The sequence below is a fragment of the Podarcis gaigeae genome (genome assembly GCF_964106915.1).
Source record: "Podarcis gaigeae genome assembly, chromosome: 1".
Classification (NCBI taxonomy): Eukaryota; Metazoa; Chordata; class Lepidosauria; order Squamata; family Lacertidae; genus Podarcis; species Podarcis gaigeae.
Genome location: NC_139678.1, coordinates 110267364 through 110285628, shown reverse-complemented (window position 1 = coordinate 110285628; position 18265 = coordinate 110267364). Strand labels below are relative to the sequence as shown.

Below are 18265 nucleotides of genomic sequence, written 5' to 3'. Positions count from 1 at the left end.
ATGCAGAATTCATCATGCGAAAGGCTGGGCTGGATGAATCCCTAGCCGGAATTAAGATTGCCGGAAGAAATATCAACAACCTCAGATATGCAGATGACACAACCTTGATGGCAGAAAGTGAGGAGGAATTAAAGAACCTTTTAATGAGGGTGAAAGAGGAGAGTGCAAAATATGGTCTGAAGCTCAACATCAAAAAAACGAAGATCATGGCCACTGGTCCCATCACCTCCTGGCAAATAGAAGGGGAAGAAATGGAGGTAGTGAGAGATTTTACTTTCTTGGGCTCAATGATCACTGCAGATGGTGACAGCAGCCACGAAATTAAAAGACGCCTGCTTCTTGGGAGAAGGGCAATGACAGGCCTAGACAGCATCTTGAGAAGTAGAGACATCACCTTGCCAACAAAAGTTCGTATAGTTAAAGCTATGGTTTTCCCAGTAGTGATGTATGGAAGTGAGAGCTGGACCATAAAGAAGGCTGATCGCCGAAGAATTGATGCTTTTGAATTATGGTGCTGGAGGAGACTCTTGAGAGTCCCATGGACTGCAAGAAGATCAAACCTCTCCATACTGAAGGAAATCAACCCTGAGTGCTCACTGGAAGGACAGATTGTGAAGCTGAGGCTCCAGTACTTTGGCCACCTCATGAGAAGAGAAGACTCCCTGGAGAAGACCCTGATGTTGTGAAAGATGGAGGGCACAAGGAGAAGGGGACGGCAGAGGACGAGATGGTTGGATAGTGTTTTCGAGGTTACCAGCATGAGTTTGACCAAACTGCGGGAGGCAGTGGAGGACAGAGGTGCCTGGTGTTCTCTGGTCCATGGGGTCACGAAGAGTCGGACACGACTAAACGACTAAACAACAACATGTGTGGATTCTTATGAATCTCTGTGTGTTGCAATGAGTGGGTATGGGTGTGTATATATGGATAAGAACCCACCTTTTCCTGTAAGAGGGGGGAGTTAGAAAATTATACACCCCACAATTCCCTTCTACAACACAGTGCCTGAAGGCAAAGGAATCCCAGGCTCATACTTCCTGCCAATCGTGGCACATCCACCATGCTTATCAAAGCATGCTGCAGACTCACACAAAGCTTTTATCTAAGGTTGCCTCTGCTTGCTGATTTAAATCCGCAGAGGAAACCTTCACGAATCCTCTGCTGTCGTTTCCACAAAATATGAACCCTCCTGAAGCAGGCCATCTGGCCCGGCATCCTGTTTCTCACAGTGGCCAATTAGATGCCATGGGGAACAGACAAGCAGGATCTGAGTACAACAACACTTTTCCCGCATGTGATTCCTAGCAACTGGCGTTCAGAGGTATTCTGCCTCTGTATTGGAAGTTGTATATAGCTATCATGGCTAGTAGGCATTGATAGCCTAATCCATGGGTAGGCAAACTAAGGCCCGGGGGCTCGATCCGGCCCAGTCGCCTTCTAAATCCAGCCCGCAGATGGTCCGGGAATCAGCGTGTTTTTACATGAGTAGAATGTGTCTTTTTCTTTATAATGCATCTCTGGGTTATTTGTGGGGCATAGGAATTCGTTCATTCCCCCTCCCCCCCCAAAATATAGTCTGGCCCCCCACGAGGTCAGGGACAGTGGACCGGCCCCCTGCTGTAAAAGTTTGCTGACCCCTGGCCTAATCCTCTTTTAAAACAATCCAGTGAGCTACAGGAAGGCTCAGGTCACTGCAAGCAGCATGGCAGTTGCGTAGCTGGTATAATATCGAATAAACAGACTTTTTGTTGTAAGGAAGCTAAATGTGTTTTTTAACCTTCTGCACAAGCGGCAGCTGTGCCAACTGCCTCCACCACCTTTCTGAGTAGTCTTTTCTTCAATTTCACAAATGTCTATTTTTAAGTCCAAAGGTTGGCAGGTATTGTTCAGGGCAAAGTTTTTCATTGCATGCATATTCTTTCGAGGCAGACATACTCTCCTGAGAGGCCTCGTTTCAGTACTTTTAAGAATTATATTGGCTTCTTGTGCAGTACTGTGGATACGTTGGGAGATCTATGACAATTAACCAAATGAGAAAATAGAGCGCTTGTAATTAAGATAATCAAGCTCAGGAAAAACCCACCCTCCTAATACTAATAGCCATGCAGCTTTAAGCTGTACATTAATTAAACCCTGGATAACAGTTACAGTCACTCACAGGCAATTTGGGGGAGAGAAAAAAATACGCAAGATCTGTGGCATGGAGACAAAACTGCTGCTAAAACACATCCATCTACTTCTTCTTTGGCGATCACTCGTAGCTGAGTAAGATATAAACACGGTTTTAACAATGAGTCTGTAAGTGACTGTGGAGGCCAGTTCTGGATCCACACGTCCTTCCACAATGGGGACATTGGTTTCTGGGTGGGAGTTGACCACAGTGTGGATTTGCCAAGCGTGCCTTCCTCTTAGCACGTTTCTCCCTTGCGTCCTGAGTCTGAGTGTCTTCAAAGCCCATGACACACTGCCATTATTTGTCCATTTTAAGCAGTTGCCAGGATGATTTAATGTGCTTTTTGCTTAAGGCCATCTTCCTGCAAGAGCAATGAATGTGCCCAACATATGTTTCTTATCTGCAATTCTGTTTTGAAGCCTATATATGTGGCACAATCCCAGCCTCTCCTCGTTGATCTAGAGGCTCTGATCTGCTCCTGATAGGATGATAAAATACAACAGGAGATTTGTGTGAATGGTGTATGATCTCTGCTCTTTTGAATCTGCTCATCCCAAGGAAGAGCCCATTTCTCTGCTGCATCTGATCATGGTAAAACATGGCAGTACTTGCCCCAACCTGCAATGGCATCTCCATCCATGTCAAAGGAAGGGGCAACTTTGCACTCACAAAAATGTGTTTGTGCTGCATGGAGATGTCCTCTCCTATGAAGTAATTGGATCATAGGGCTCTGGATATATATGGTAGTGAGCATGGGCGAAGCTACATTTGTTTGAGTATTATTATTATTATTATTATTGTTATTATTATTATTATTATTATGCAGCACTGGAAATTTCCCAGTGCGTCAGAAGAAATTCATCACTTTAGGAGGACTAAGATACAGAATAACTGTAAAAAATACAGGGGAGAATAATAATAAATTTTATTATTTACACCCCACCCATCTGGCTGGGTTTCCCCAGCTATTCTGGGCGACTTCCAGCAAAATATAAAAAATATATTAAAATGTCAGACATTAAAAACTTCCCAATACAGGGCTACCTTCAGATGTCTTCTAAAAGTTGTGTAGTTCTTTATCTCTTTGACATCTGATGGGAGGGCATTCCACAGAAAGGGCACCACTGCCGAGAAGGCCCTCTGCCTGGTTCCCTGTAACTTCACTTCTCACAGTGAGGGAACCGCCAGAAGGCCCTTGGAGCTGGACCTCAGTGTCTGGGCTGAATGATGGGGGTGGAGACACTCCTTCAGGTATACTGGGCCAAGGCCATTTAGGGCTAAAGATCAGCACCAACACTTTGAATTGTACTTGGAAACAACTGGGAATCAGTGAAGATCCTTTAGGACCTGTGTTATATGGTCCCAGCGGCTACTCCAGGACCACATGTAAAAGAAACATGTAAGATAAACATAGTGATCAGCAGAGTATATTTAATGGGTCCAGCAAGCTCCAAATTCTAACAAAGATGTGCAGGTAGCCAGCAGGCGGTGCAATAAAGGGGTAAACAGGAAGCCTTAACGGTTACTTAAATATGAAGCAATTGCATTATCCATTGTTAAAAGAAGCCCCTCAAGCAGTGAGTTTATTACTTCGAGAAAAAAGAAAAAGATGAAAAAAATGAAGGAAGATGGATCTTTTTGGTTTCACTTAGGAAAGAAAAAGAAGAAAATAATTCAAAAGATGCTGACCAAAGGAAATGTGGATTACTTTTCTCCAGGTCTAAAGTTCATGGGAAGAGATTATCATGAGACCAAGGATGCCACTTGGGTAATGAGTTCTGCTGAGTGGGTTAGAAATAGGTGATCCATGGAGCGAGTGTCAAAAGGCCGTGTGCCGCTCAGACTGGAAGGTGCAATGCTAGAGTTTCAGTGTCCAAGTGTGCAGTGATTGTATGTGTCATGTAACTAACAGGAGCGAAGAAACATCAGTTTTGCACCACTGTGATCAAGTATATGGTGCAAGAGATGCTGCTGTACTGTAACACCTAATCTATTTTCTTGCCTCAGTAGGTGTTACCTAGAGCTATCAAAGCTTTGGTATATTAGGGCAAAAATGATGACAGGAAATCGGTACAGGGGTGGAAATTTGGGATAAATCTTGTCATCGAAGGTTTGTCAAGAAGCACTTAATTTGTTCCGGAGGTCCGCACTTAACCTGAAACTGTTCCTAACCTGAAGCACCACTTTAGCTAATGGGGCCTCCCGCTGCCGCCGTGCCGCCGGAGCACGATTTCTGTTCTTATCCTGAAGCAAAGTTCTTAACCTGAAGCACTATTTCTGGGTTAGCGGAGTCTGTAACCTGAAGCGTATGTAACCTGAAGCGTATGTAACCTGAAGCGTATGTAACCTGAGGTAGCACTGTATGGAAGTTTTAGAATGGTTTTATGCAACTGATCAGATGATTACATATATCTCCAAACTTAGATGTGGCATAAATTCACCCCGCCCTGCAGAATATTGCTGTTTTGAATGAGGTCCCACTCCCTTGACAGCATTTCTGACATCCTGGTTGTCCTGATATGGGAAGCGCTGGAATACTCATTGTGTGGATGATGAATGGATAAATGAAAGTCAATGAATGAATACCAATGAAGGATTTATATGGGATGCTTATAAATGGCAGGCCTTTTGTGGTTGCTGTTGAGCTTGCTAGCAATGGGAGGCTGAGGATGTCAGGAAGTTCTGATCAAAGCTATATGTGCACTTCTTTTGTTTACCTGCAGCAATTATGTGAAGAAACAGTGACTTGTGGATACTTAAAATGCAGTGGTATACCAGAGGAGATAGTGTTTTGTTGATGGGAAAAGAATAACGCTCCTTGGTTTGTCTTCCATTTTTTCTCTTGAGCCAATGGGAGCAGACCAGAATGAAACAAAAGGAGTAGGTATAGAAAGACTTCTTGTCCACAAAATGAGACCAAACAAAGATAAAGTACTGTTGATGGGGGCAGATATCCATATTGATAAAGTATTTTATTTTGTTCAACCTTACACAGAATATCCCATACACAAAATGTGCAAGTTGGCACATTTACCCCCTACTCTCAATGCAGTTATCATGGTGCAAAGGGAAGAGTCAGGCCAGTTTGGCTGGCCCTGCCCCCAACATTGTGTCTTCCCCCTGTCATCTATACCAGTGGTTCCCAAACTCCCCCCACCGCCCGCATGGACCACTTCAAGATTGCTGCAGATCTTGGTGGACCACTTAACGCTTATTCTGCCACTTGTAGAAATTCTAATTTCATAGAATCTAAAATGTAAAACAATAAAAAGCAGAACAGGAATTGAAAGGAGTAATAAAATAGAACTGAAAATCAATATACATATTCAGTGCAATGGATGTGACATCTCCCACCTTTAACCACAAATCCACAGACACCCTGCAGAACACCCGAATGAAGCTCATGGGCCACAGTTTGGGATTTATGCATTGGAGGAAGAAGGTCTGAGGCAGAGAGCCTGCTTTAAGTATGTTGACTCCTCTTGCAATTTAAAGCTCTGACAATGCAGGGACCCCACACATGTGGAGCAGGCTCTCCGTCTCACACCTTTCCCCTCCAATGCATGCAAGATGGTGAGGGCCAGGTGATGGGGCTGAAACAGAAGGGGCAAGGTATAACCTGGAAGTAGAATCTGTGTGGTGTAGTGGTTAAGAGCAGTAGACTTGTAGTCTGGTGAACCGGGTTCGCGTCTCTGCTCCTCCACATGCAGCTGCTGGGTGACCTTGGGCTAGTCACACTTCTTTGAAGTTTCTCAGCCCCACTCACCTCACACAGTGTTTGCTGTGGGGGAGGAAGGGAAAGGAGAATGTTAGCTGCTTTGAGACTGCTTCGGGTAGTGATAAAGCAGGATATCAAATCCAAACTCTTCTTCCCCTCAATTGTTTGAGGGTGAGCTAACATAGTACAGAGCTATGCTGCTCCCAGCTCCAACAGGAAATTCTTCAAAGAAGAAGAGTCAGAGCAGCTAGATAAGATGCTCTTACGATGTCCTCCCTTCTTATGATGAACTTGTCTCCCATTCATGTAAACTTGCTTCATATTGTGCAGCTGTGGAAGCATGACAAATGGATGGTGTTTGAGTCTTGGCCAAATTCTGACCTATCTCTTCATGCATCTCTTTTGCCCTGGCATCCTATTCGTACTGTGAGTCAATATATTTCAGCTTCCTAAAGAGCAGATTTCACTCTTGAAGAGACCTGCTAAGTTACTATGAGAAGTGTTAACCCTGTAATTGAACTGATTTTGACCCGAATTTAACATGGCTTACTACTAGGAGTCTTATCTGTATGCTTGCAATATATCTAGCTACAGTTCCATAGGATACATAACTTATTCAAGAAACATGAAACAACATTGTAGAAATGACGACTTGATACAACTTTATTTTTCCTTAATTTATTTCCTCACCCCCCCTTGCAATTTTTAAAAACAATCAGCAAAACAACACTCTGTCCTCCTCAGATGTGGTTATAGCTTGGCTTCGTGCTGTCTGAGTCTAGTTTACATTTCAGTAAGGAATGACAAAAAAAGAAAACTGTACAGGACACTTTCATTTTCCCCCTTCATCTTTTTTTGAACATTTATATATATGTTTATAAAAACTTGATTAGCAGCTTGGCTGGCACCCCCACAACCCCCTAGATAATACTTTTCAACTAGAAGAAATGCACTTTTAGACAATTACACTAGATAAAACAATATATACAGTTTTGACAAATAAATACATAAATACAGCCATCTGTATATAATGGTACATTTAAACTTCAGATAATGTCAACAAGTTTTCTTAGTTCATTACCTTTTTTCCTTCCTAAATTGTACTTCTCTACATGACTCTATAAAGGTTTAATCCCAATAAGGGGTCATCTAATCCACCAAATCTTAATGACTCTGGAATCCCCCAAAGTCGCCCACTAAGGAAATCTATTATTATATAGTTCTTCAGAAGATAAGACTTCTGAAAGCTTATTGGCAACATGTGCTTTGTCCATTCAAATTTCAACAAAAATCAAACATGACTTTGATTCGGATGTTGGTTGCAATTGTAAAAAAAGAGTGGTTTGTTCAAAAGTAACGTAAGCACTTATTTTCCTCAAAGATTTTTTTTTTTTAAAAAAAACCCAGTAGTTGTTGGTTCTTTACAATCTCTCTGTGACCAAATACTTCCAAGTAACAGAACTTGTATGCAGGTTTCAGGTTCCAAAATTGGTCTCCCTTTGCTGATTTAACCCCCTCCCAAATTTGCTCAAAATAATTAAGAAAAGTATAAAAAAACCAGTTATTTTTAAAAACTTCTTGTACATTCAAAAATCAGGGCACTCATGCTTAAGGCTTTTGAAACACTAAGAGATAAAAAGCCTGTCGCAGCTCCATGCAGAACAAAATGTTACATTGCAAGCTGACTCTACAGACATATGCAGTGGGAAAGAGAATAAATTGATTTAAAATATATACAACACTTTCCGTGATGAATATTTACAAATCTGTCAAAGAAAAAAGAAAAGAGAGAGAGAGGAGAGAATGCTAAGCATAAATGCAACACTGAGGGAAATTTCAAAATCTCTTGACTTAGGAAGATCTTATTTCTTCACTGTTGAAAATGTGTTTTTCCCATAGGAATCTTGCCATTTTTAGATTTTTTTCTTTAAATAGCTGCTGGATTTGAACTTAGATTGCCTTGTACTCTTTTAAAACACTGATTACATCTTGATGTATTGCTAATTGTGATTCAATACTGCATTGAAACCATATCTCTCATCTATATTCCAAGAATAATTCATACGGTAAGCCAACATACTTAGATATTTTATAGAGCCTGCCAGCTTCTCTAATAATGTAATGTAGGATCCTATGATGTGAAATGTGCAGTTTGTCCTTCCTCCTAATGAAAGCACTCCTGTGGAGGGTTTCATCCAGCCATTCCCTCAAGCTGAGCATTTCATTCGTCTCTCCATGCCCCTGGTTTTCCATTTTTCTTGCCAACAGACATTCAATCATCTGTGGCTACTGAGGATGCTCACTGAACTCCATTTTTTGCCCTGTTTGTGGGTGTCTTAAATATTTTTAAAAGCTTGAGAGTTCCTTGAGATATGATACCTCCTCCTTATTTCTCTGTTTTGCCACCAATTCTGTTGAAACGTACTGAGTTTGTTACTGGAGGGATTCATGATATGGCCACAGACCAGCAGGGAACCAGTTTATATGTTACTCAGTCTATACATCCCCTGCTATTTCCAAATGATGAGTTTCCATCTGTGCACTTTAATATCTGCAAACATTCTCCATGTGACATTGTTGTCATATGATGAGTTTTAACTCACCATGTGACAACACTGCGTCACATCTCACAGTGAATGTTTTGTTGACATTACGGTCCAAGAATGTCTCAGGCACAGGTTCAGTAACATCTCAGTCCCTGTGAGTTTTCAGTCCTGTGTAATGCTGGATTGCAAATTGCTGGCCACCACTTATTGCCTGTGTGCTAATGAGAAAGCAGCTCTCATATAAGAAAACGAATAAGAAGTGTCAGAAAAATGCTGAGGTTCTGCATAAGCTGTTAATCAAGCCAAAATACAGGAACTCTTTAACAGTCACTACAGAATGCCTTCCAGCATGTTGGTAGTAAAATGTTAGTCAATCTACCCGAAGTACTCAAAGATGAAGTGATTTATTGAAGCCCTAACTTCTTTGTGATCTGTAATGAGTTCCACTTCTTTCCTGAGACATTCTTGGGCATCAGTGCAACTGGTCATTGCTTATAACTAACGCTCACCATCACTGTCACTATTTTTTATCCTAGTTTGGGTTGTGTTACACAACCAGTAGGCACATCGACATCCAGTAGTTCCTTTACAAAATATTGAGCAAAGGTATCAGTTCTTACAGATTATTTGCACAGTACATTAAATGCATGCTGCATACTTAAAACATACTTTCTAAAATAAGTCAAACTATCTTAAAAGATAGAACAGATTTTACACTGGTGTCTTTGTCCTGTAAGTATGATAAAAATGTATCTGAATGTCTCTCTTCCTGGCTAGAGAGCAGCTTTCATCGGATGATGCTGGTCTAGTGAAATGCTACTCTCCCCACTACATCCTAAAGCTGATGTATGCATCATGTGAACACATATCAGTGTCTGATATAAAAACTTCTTCTCTGCAATGTTTGACCTGTGACATACGATGGGCATTTCACACACTGAGCTATCATTCGCTATTGCAGTCATTTGGGGGCAAGTTAAAGAGAAGCCCTTTTCAAGCATTCACCATGAATGAATTAAAGTGGACACAGGCACAATCCCTGCCCTTAAGGTCCTCATCCCCACAGGAAACCTTTGCACATTGAGTGTGAAGTTCAGAACGAGACTTGCAAGTACATTCAGCTGAGCATGCTTAGAAATATCTGCATGATGAGAAATCCTGCATTGTTCAGATTCCCTACCAAGTGGAGATTTCTAAGCATTTATTTGCCCACTCAATGTGGGAAAGTTGAGGTGATGTATGTGGGATGGAAACACTGAGTGAGCAAGCCTATGCACCTCCTAAATGCTGTCTCCCTCCCATGTTTCTCAGATGCCCAACTAGTCCTGAGCTTGTTGGCTGCAGCAAAATCCAGATGCATTGCTTTGAGCATATCAATTCTGAAGAAAGCCCCATCTGAGTTCAATGGGACCTACTCCCAGGCAACTGTATATAAGGTTGCAGCCTAAGTGATGACTAACTTCTGCCAGTTACTCAGCTACATCTGAAGAAGTGTGCATGCACACGAAAGCTCATACCAAGAACTAACTTAGTTGGTCTTTAAGGTGCTACTGGAAGGAATTTTTTTGTTTCAGCTACATGAGTAAAGAAAAAGCGCCTTGTATGTGTTATAACACTGTGACACCAGATGGCACTGTGGAGTTTCATCTTTCGCCAATGCGATTTCCCCCTTTGAAGTGTACAATGCGTTTTTCTGAAACATTTTTTTTGATGTGTCTTGATCCAGCCAATGTCCACCAAGCAGCCACAAGCGTGTGTCGACTTGCTAGCAGTTTCTATGACTGATATGGGAAGTCTCTACCAAACCGACATGCCATGTGATATTAGAACAAAAAACCTTTACATCTCTGATATTAGATATTTAGAATTTAAACTCTATTGATATGCTGAGATGTGCTCTGTCCATTGCCTGCACATATTCTCTTTGCCAGTAACGCCATCTAAGTTAAATGGAAATTGTTAATTACTTGGCCTGCTTTTATTTGCTGTTTGTTCAGCAGTTTTAAAATTCAGATTTATTCCCCAAATTATTTTTCAAATTTAATATAGTTATGTGTGATCAGAAGTGGGCTTATTTTTCTTTGCTGCTATTTTCAAAATTCCTTATTTGCATAGCAGGTGTTCTGTGCTGTTATACTTTTTAATGTGGATTATCACCAGCATGAATTAGATGGATATGAAACTTTTCTCTCTGCTTGGGCTAAGGAAGCAGGTATGTGGGGTTGGGCTGGAAGTGGACATCTTCCTGGAATCTCTTGACAGAACTGCTGTACTCTGTGGCATCACACAAATGACACTAGCGTTCAAGAGAAGGAGGGAAAGGAATAGGTGGTTTTTGAATGTTCAACTTGAGACACTTTTGTTAATTTCAAAACATGAGGCAATCATAATGCCACTGCCCTTTTGCTTTTTGGCAAATGCAAGGGTCAAATTTTACATGACACTGAGCCACAGGCATTGTTTACTAGAGAGGGAGATGTGTTAGTGTGTGGCATGAACCTTTCCCCCTCAAATAGTATTTTAAGCTTAAGGGGGGGAAATGACCCCCAGCTGCTTCTTCCACTGCCATGGGAAAAGCAACAGGGGATTGTTGATCTTTAGGGAAAGGCATTGAATGCAACAGGGATAGAATCATGGAATGGTACAGCTGGAAGGGACCCTAAGGGCCATCTAGTCCAACCCCCTGCAATGCAGGAATCTCAACTAAAGCATCTATGACAATCTCTGCTTAAAAACCTCCATGGAAAGAGAGTCCACATCCTCTTGAGGGAGACCACAATCTCCACAGAGGAAGCTTCTCCTCCCATGCAGAACTTCTACCACAGATTGAAGCATCAATGGCAGGTGAAAACAACAAATGACTGAGCATCTGTAATAGATTTGCTCTAAATCTTTGAGTAGTATTTCCAGCATAAACACTTTCCTTAGTAAAAGAAACAAAGAAAAAAAAAATGAAATGGAACCTGTGCTGTGTAGGGGGCTTTGTAATATTTTTCTTCCACCCTTTATTTCAGAAAATATCTCCGGAGTCCAGCCTATTAAATATGCATCAAAAACGTTCCAATCCCCTCAACTAAAGGAGAGCATGTTCATTAGTGTTTTAATGGACCCTGCCCCTGCTCAATCGCAACTTCTGAATTCACTTGTAGCACATAGGAAGCAGCAAGGGGGCGGGGAGAGGAGGTTGTTAACAATATTCCATTCAAACTATGTGTTGTGTATGAAGAGCAAAACAAGCTGAGGATTTATCTGCTACTCTTCTAAGTGGAAAGAAATTATCGCCCATTCCAGGGGTACTAAACTGGTGCCTTTCAGATGTTGTGGACTCCAGCTCCCATCAGTTGCCAGCCAGCAGGGCCCAATGGTCAGGGATGATGGGAGCTGTGGTCCACAGCAGCTGAAGGGCACCACATTGGCTATTCCTGAACTACTCCTTCCAGAGTGCCCTGTGGTTCTGCTGTCCAGAAAAAAATAAATCAAATAGTTATTAGATGGCCCATAAAAAATACTGGGAATGGTCCACAAAGTTGCTTTAGTTCAGGAGTGGGAAGGTTTTGGCATCCTTAACCACGAACTGGTATCCAATGACACCTTGAGGAACCCAGTTTCCTTGCCACCCAGCTTGAGTTGCTGGTAAATTTAGGAAAGATTTTGAGTTGAGTCCACTGCTTGATTTTGTAACAGCAATCTCTTTGTTTTTTTTAATATTGGGTATCACTGCTTTTAATTGACCTAGCGATGTGTGTGGCTTATTATTACGAAGTTGTCAATGTGTCTGTCAAATGATGATAACTGCTGGCTTCAAATCTAATTACTACTAGTGTCACTGGGAAAGGCATGCAGGGAGTAATAAACAGAAAGCCCTCCCCTTTCTATTGGTTCTCTATGTAGCTCTTAGGCCTTTTAATTATGGGAAAAAAACTAATTATGCTTATATCTACAGAATACAGTGCTATAATTCCTATGGGCAGCCTTTTATAATTGAAAAAGCACTTAGGCTCTTCGAAAAGCAAAGTGCCGTAACAAACGGTTTTTAACACTGAACTAGTGAAAGTGTCGGCTGAGGATTTGCTTCCCTCCCACAGCAGTTACAGATGTTTTCCAGTTAACATTTTGTTTTATTTAACAATACTGCATATCCTTAATAATCATGTGATCTTTAATTCTGTGTCTACAAATATAATAATAAAACGGAAAATCTTATTTTGATAAATGGGCATGTCACCATCTGTATTAAAACTGCAAAGTTCTAAAAGGTTCCTTTTTTGCAGTTTACATACTGGAGAAATTTGCCTTTTGTAAAGAATATAATGTAATGTAATGTAATGTAATGTATTTTGGCACGCACTTTTTGTTCTGTATTTTAACATCACCACCATCATCATTATTGTTAGTGTATTTTGAGGCCTTATGTTGCATCTCAGTGAAGAAATTGTGCATAGTGATTTTTTTAAAAAATAAAAACCCTGCACTATCCCATTTTGGGGCCTGTGTTTTAATCTCTAACAATGCATGTCTACTCAGAAGTAAGTCCAGTGGAATCCAGTAAGGCTTACTCCCAGGTAGGTGAGATTAAACACTTGCTTCCAAACAATCCTCTGCATGGAGAGAGACTCCTGATTTTTCTTCTTCTTCCAACCACAGCCCCATGTTCTGCTTCAGATCAGGAGGCCACTAGTATTTAGGGGCAGGAGAGGCTAATTTGAAATAGAAGACCATAATAAAACTGCTTAGCTTTCCCCATTCAAATCCATCTCAGTGAGCATGAGCTCAAGAAAGAAAGAGCTAGGATTCTTGATCTTTCAGACTGCTTACCCTTGCCTTAGAGGAGGGTTCTTATTCTGGAGGTGTAATAGGAATAGATTACACAGCATCTAGCAGTCATTTGTCCCCTTTATGCAGTTATGAGACTGGCCAAGACAGATGTGACCCTACCTTTTTTGACAACTGCGTTATGCGGTCTGTAAACCAGAAATCAAAGCCGTAAAGAAGAACAAAAACAAAACAAAAAATATAGAAGATCTTCCCCTCCTGAAAGTTAGCATCCCATTTTCCAATCAAAAGACATCCATTTACTCTCTACTCAATTAATTTTTGTGTGTGTGTTTTTTTTTTTTACAAAAAGCATTTACATCTGCAAAGTGTCCTAACACCTGAGGTGCTTCTTGCTTGACATGTCATTCCAAATTCTGTGCATTTCCTCAGGTGATATCTGATGCACTGTGATAACGCGCCGGTATCTACATAGGCTGTAGGCCATCTTCCAGTGATTAAAGCCACTGTTTTGAAAAGGGTGGATGCCCAGCTTCCGCAGGCAAAGTCCCACGTACACATCTTCAAGATGAAGAAGTCTTGTGTGAAGGGAGGTTTTGTAAATCATCTCCGCTACATCCGCTGAAAAGATGTAGCCAGTGCCCGAGCAAAATGGCGGGTAGTTACTGTCAGGGTACAAGTCCCTAGGCATGTACCACTTGCTACGGACATCCCTTATCGGGCCTCCGTTGATGACGTAGCCAGTGAAGTACCTCCGCCTCGGCTTGGTATTGGGTTTTAGCAATTTGTAAATGAGGTTGTCCATATTCACGAAGATGTCGCTGTCCGTTTTCATGATGTACTTGGCTTTCGAACAAAATGTTGCCACCCACCTCATTCCCATCAACGTCTTCAGAGTCAGGTTGTGATAGGAGTCGATGAAATCCTCCACGATGATGTCATGGAAGATTTGACTTTCCTGCTCCACCATCTGATTTAACACGGGGTCTGTGTTTTTCCCCAGAAGAAAGAGAGTGGAAATCTTAATACCTTTGAAGTTGTTCTCGTCTCCCCATGTCTCCCGAATGGCTTGCCTGGCATCAAATTCTTTGTGTGTGGTGCTGATGAGAATGACCAGGAAGGGGGCATTCTTTTCGCATTTCTCCGGCTCGTTTATGAGGAAATCAAACGAGTGAGGATTGATTGGCCGAGTCCTTATATTGCCGAAGGAGACATTCTTTCTAGCTATTGAGATGGTGCGGAAACTTTTGTGGACTGTGTAGGACGAAGTGGGTCGTGTTATACTTAAGTACCACAGAGCACTTGCCCAGCAAACGACCGTCAAGACATACAAACAGGAGACTTTTGAAGCCATTGTTCCTGGAGCTCTCCTATTCAGCAGAACAAATGAATAGCCTCGCTACCTCTGGCCTCTCCCACAAGGGCAGCATGTTACTTTCCAAGCCGTAAAGTTCGACGTAGAGAAGCAACTTGGAACGCATTCATGGAGCTCAGAGAAAAGGTTTAACGTCTTGAGGGGTCTTCCTTCTCCTGTGTAGTCCCCATTCCTTGTGGCAACGTGCTATTTCTGAAAAACATGAACAGAAAATGATTTTTTTTGACAGGGGCTGGTTTATGTTGATGCTGGCAGCAAAACATTTGAAATGCTAAATGATACCAGTTGAAGATGTTTTAAGGTTTTGTGCAGAGATAAATGAATGGTAACTATTATCAACAGGCTTGGTCACGACTGTAGGGAAGCAAATAAAGCATCATTAACTTAACATGGCAAAGCAATGCAGTTCCCTTGGGTACTTTGATATTTTCAATATTGCCTAGCAATTATGATAGCCCATCTAAGATCTTCAGCAACAGGTCACAAATATCCATTATGATGTCTTTCTCTTACAACTAGTTTTGGCAACCCGCCCCGTCCCGTAATTGGCTGACCTAACATTGATCTGAACCATATGAAAAGAACCATTTATTGTAGGCTGATATAGCACAAAATATCAGCTGCCTTCTGAAGTTCAGGCAGCTCCTCACTTACCCAGGGGTTACATTCCGAGGCATCGTATGCATTGGAAATTGCGTATAATTGAAACCCTTTGAAAAATCATGCAAGCACCCCACTCTGCCTATTTGCTGATGTTTCAATGGCGACTTTATGACATTTCTGGGTCACTTCTGGGTTCAGTGCAATGCACATGTAGTCATGCACATATTGTATGCACATACCGTATTTTTCACCCTATAGGACGCAATTTTTCCCCTCCAAAAAGGAAGGGGAAATCTGTGTATGTCCTATGGGGCGAATACAGGCTTTCGCTGAAGCTTGGAGAGCGAGAGGGGTCGGTGCGCACTGACCCCTTTCGCTCTCCAGGCTTCAGGAAGCTATCAGCAAGCCTGGGGAGCCCGTGGGAGTTCCCGCAAGCCTCCCTAGGCTGCGGATAGCAGCCTGCTGTCCGGCCTGCGGGCGCCCTGAAGCAGAGCGCCCCTCACGCCGGGCAGACATCTGCCAGCCCCACAAGCTCGGGGGACAAGCTGTAGAAAACTTGGGAAAATCCAAAGTTTAGATCACTTTTTGGCTTCTTTTTTTCAGTTTCCCCCTGAATACAAGTTAGAGTATCTCCCACAGAATACAATGGAAGCAGCTAATCACTGCTGACTTATGTTAGACCCAAACCATATCTGATTCCGCCCAAGTTGGTTAATTAAGCTTCTGCTGAACTTTTTCTCACTGAACTCGTGGAGGCTTAAAGGTGTTTTAACACCTCTACATTTCCACTCAGATCTCCCAGGGTCCTCCTCAGTTCAACTAGACATGCCAGGTACTGAACCCATGGACCTTCTACTCTACCACTGAGCTTATAAGCCTTTGCATATAAATTTAGGTTAGCCCACCCCCCTCCTCGATTCTGTGCCGTACTTTCAGAGTGGAATGTTTTTTTGGAAATTTGTTCCAGAGGCATCTAACTCTTGTATTTCCCCTCTCACTGCCTTTAAGAAATTGTTCTTGGAACTTCCTCGGATTCCGTGTTGCGCGATAGGTCGCCCGTGATTACATCGATCACATTCCGCTATGGTAGTAACGTGGAAATTGCATCCTGGAGAGATTATAAACTGATGCAAATAACACATTTCACCTTCAGTTGCCATAGCCACTGTGATTATTCCTCATCCCGTATGTGCCATGCTCTCCTCCAAGCTTTCTCAGCGAGCCTCCTTCCCTCTATTAAATCAACTATAGTGTTTTTCGTTTGATGGAAACTTTACCACAGCAACAGACAGGGACCCTCGCCCCCATACGAGCCCTCGGCGCCTTTCTTTTTTTGGGTAGGGATGTCTTTCAATGCTATTTAATGAATTCTTCATTATCTCTGCAATAATGCTACTGACAATAATTGCCATCGGAGCCTGTTAAATTATATCGTAGTAAGGAGCTGTTTCTCTGCTCCTTGTCTTAATCTTAAGCCTATTCTTTCTTGTAGTGTTCATAAAGATGCTTGTGGCATGGCAGCCTGGGTTGTGACTTTCAGAAGCGGTGACAATGGCCTTGGTGATATAGAAGCCTCTTGGCGGAGCAGCACAGCTTTCAATTAATCTGTGTCAGGATGAGAGGTGCTAATACTAATATGATGGCTCAAACATCTGAAAGCATACTTACGATGTCCGGGGTGTTAGCTCACTGAACTGAATAATGAATCGGCCTCCTATAACTCAACAAGTTATCACGACAAACAATTTTATTGGGCAAATTTCTAGGAGAGCTTTCGAGCTTACACATCAGATTATCCACACAAAATTATCCAGGTATTTCTAGTGCCCTTCACTCCAAGTTCAGTTTTCCACATTTCTATTTTTAAGTCATCAAGAAAATTCATTAGCATTTTAGCGCTAATTATCCGTGGCAATAATTTTGACAAATCCCAGCTTCCTTACTCTTGGCCATGCCATTTGTGCCATCTTATTAATTGTCGTCTTATTAAAATCACTCACTTTTGATCTTGCTTCACTTACTATTTATAGTGGCACACTCACTGTTTTGGAGTTGGTTTTTTATTTATTTTTTGCATGCTGCCATGTGATGTCATTATTCAGCAAGTATTCCAGAAGAGTGTTCTTAAAAAACAACAGCACAACCCTGCTTTTCCTTCTCTACCACAAAAAAGAATCTGATACTTCGAGAAAGATCTGGAATGGCTTTGTGTGTGGCATTATTCTGGTTTTTGGTGAGGAGGGGATGGGGGTTGGTGGATGTGGTTTGGGGGGACAGCTGTTTCATGCCACTTCTATTTGACTGGTGTGAGTTGTCAGTTTGAGAGTTCAATTCCGAGGAGAGTGGTGGGAGTCAAAGTACTGCCCATGACATCAATTCTTTGGTGCAGACAAACTTTCATCAGAGCAACCAGGTTTGACGTACCTAAGGCAGACACATTTTCCTCTTTTAATTTCATATACTGCACATCCACATGATTAGAATTCCTGAATGCTAGGCATTAAAGACGAAAAACAAACAAACAAACAAACAAACAAACAAACAAACAAACAAACCCCAATAAAATGGCTGTCCACAAGTGCAAACTCATAACTACAGCATTTAATGGCTGAAGGAATGTGAGGGTATGTAAAGGGTAGGACTTCGGTTTTGGAACTTTTTCCAGCTTGGGCGCAACTTGTCAATTGTGTGGAAAGTAAAACCCCACACTCGCTCTCTGATAACAAAGGCATGTGATCAAAGCTGCAGATACAATTTCGCTCCTCAAAACATCACAACAGACAGCAGTTATACAGCGGTACCTCGGGTTACAGACGCTTCAGGTTACAGACTCCGCTAACGCAGAAATAGTACCTCGGGTTAAGAACTTTGCTTCAGGATGAGAACAGAAATTTGCATGGTGGCAGCGGAAGGCCCCATTAGCTAAAGTGGTACCTCAAGTTAAGAACAGTTTCAGGCTAAGAACGGACCTCCAGAACGAATTAAGTTCTTAACCCGAGGTACCACTGTACCACAATAACTGGTAAGTGCAGACAGGCCTTTCAAAAACTTTGGGTCCAAAATCAACTACAGATCCT

At 42.0% G+C, this 18265-nt stretch overlaps 1 protein-coding gene across 2 annotated transcripts in view; it reads right to left on the bottom strand.

Annotated features, from left to right (window-relative positions):
• Positions 1–6553: 6553 nt before the first annotated feature.
• B3GALT1 (beta-1,3-galactosyltransferase 1) overlaps positions 6554–18265 on the bottom strand; it is a 333237-nt gene continuing 321525 nt past the window's right edge. For both annotated transcript variants that reach the window (XM_083714070.1, XM_083714071.1), the window contains exons 5-6: positions 10016–14777; positions 6554–9920 (exon numbers count right to left, since the gene is read on the bottom strand). In XM_083714070.1, coding sequence (XP_083570196.1) covers positions 13584–14564 — 981 coding nt within the window. In that variant the 5' untranslated portion in view covers positions 14565–14777 and the 3' untranslated portion in view covers positions 6554–9920; positions 10016–13583. The remainder of the gene's footprint in view (positions 9921–10015; positions 14778–18265) is intronic.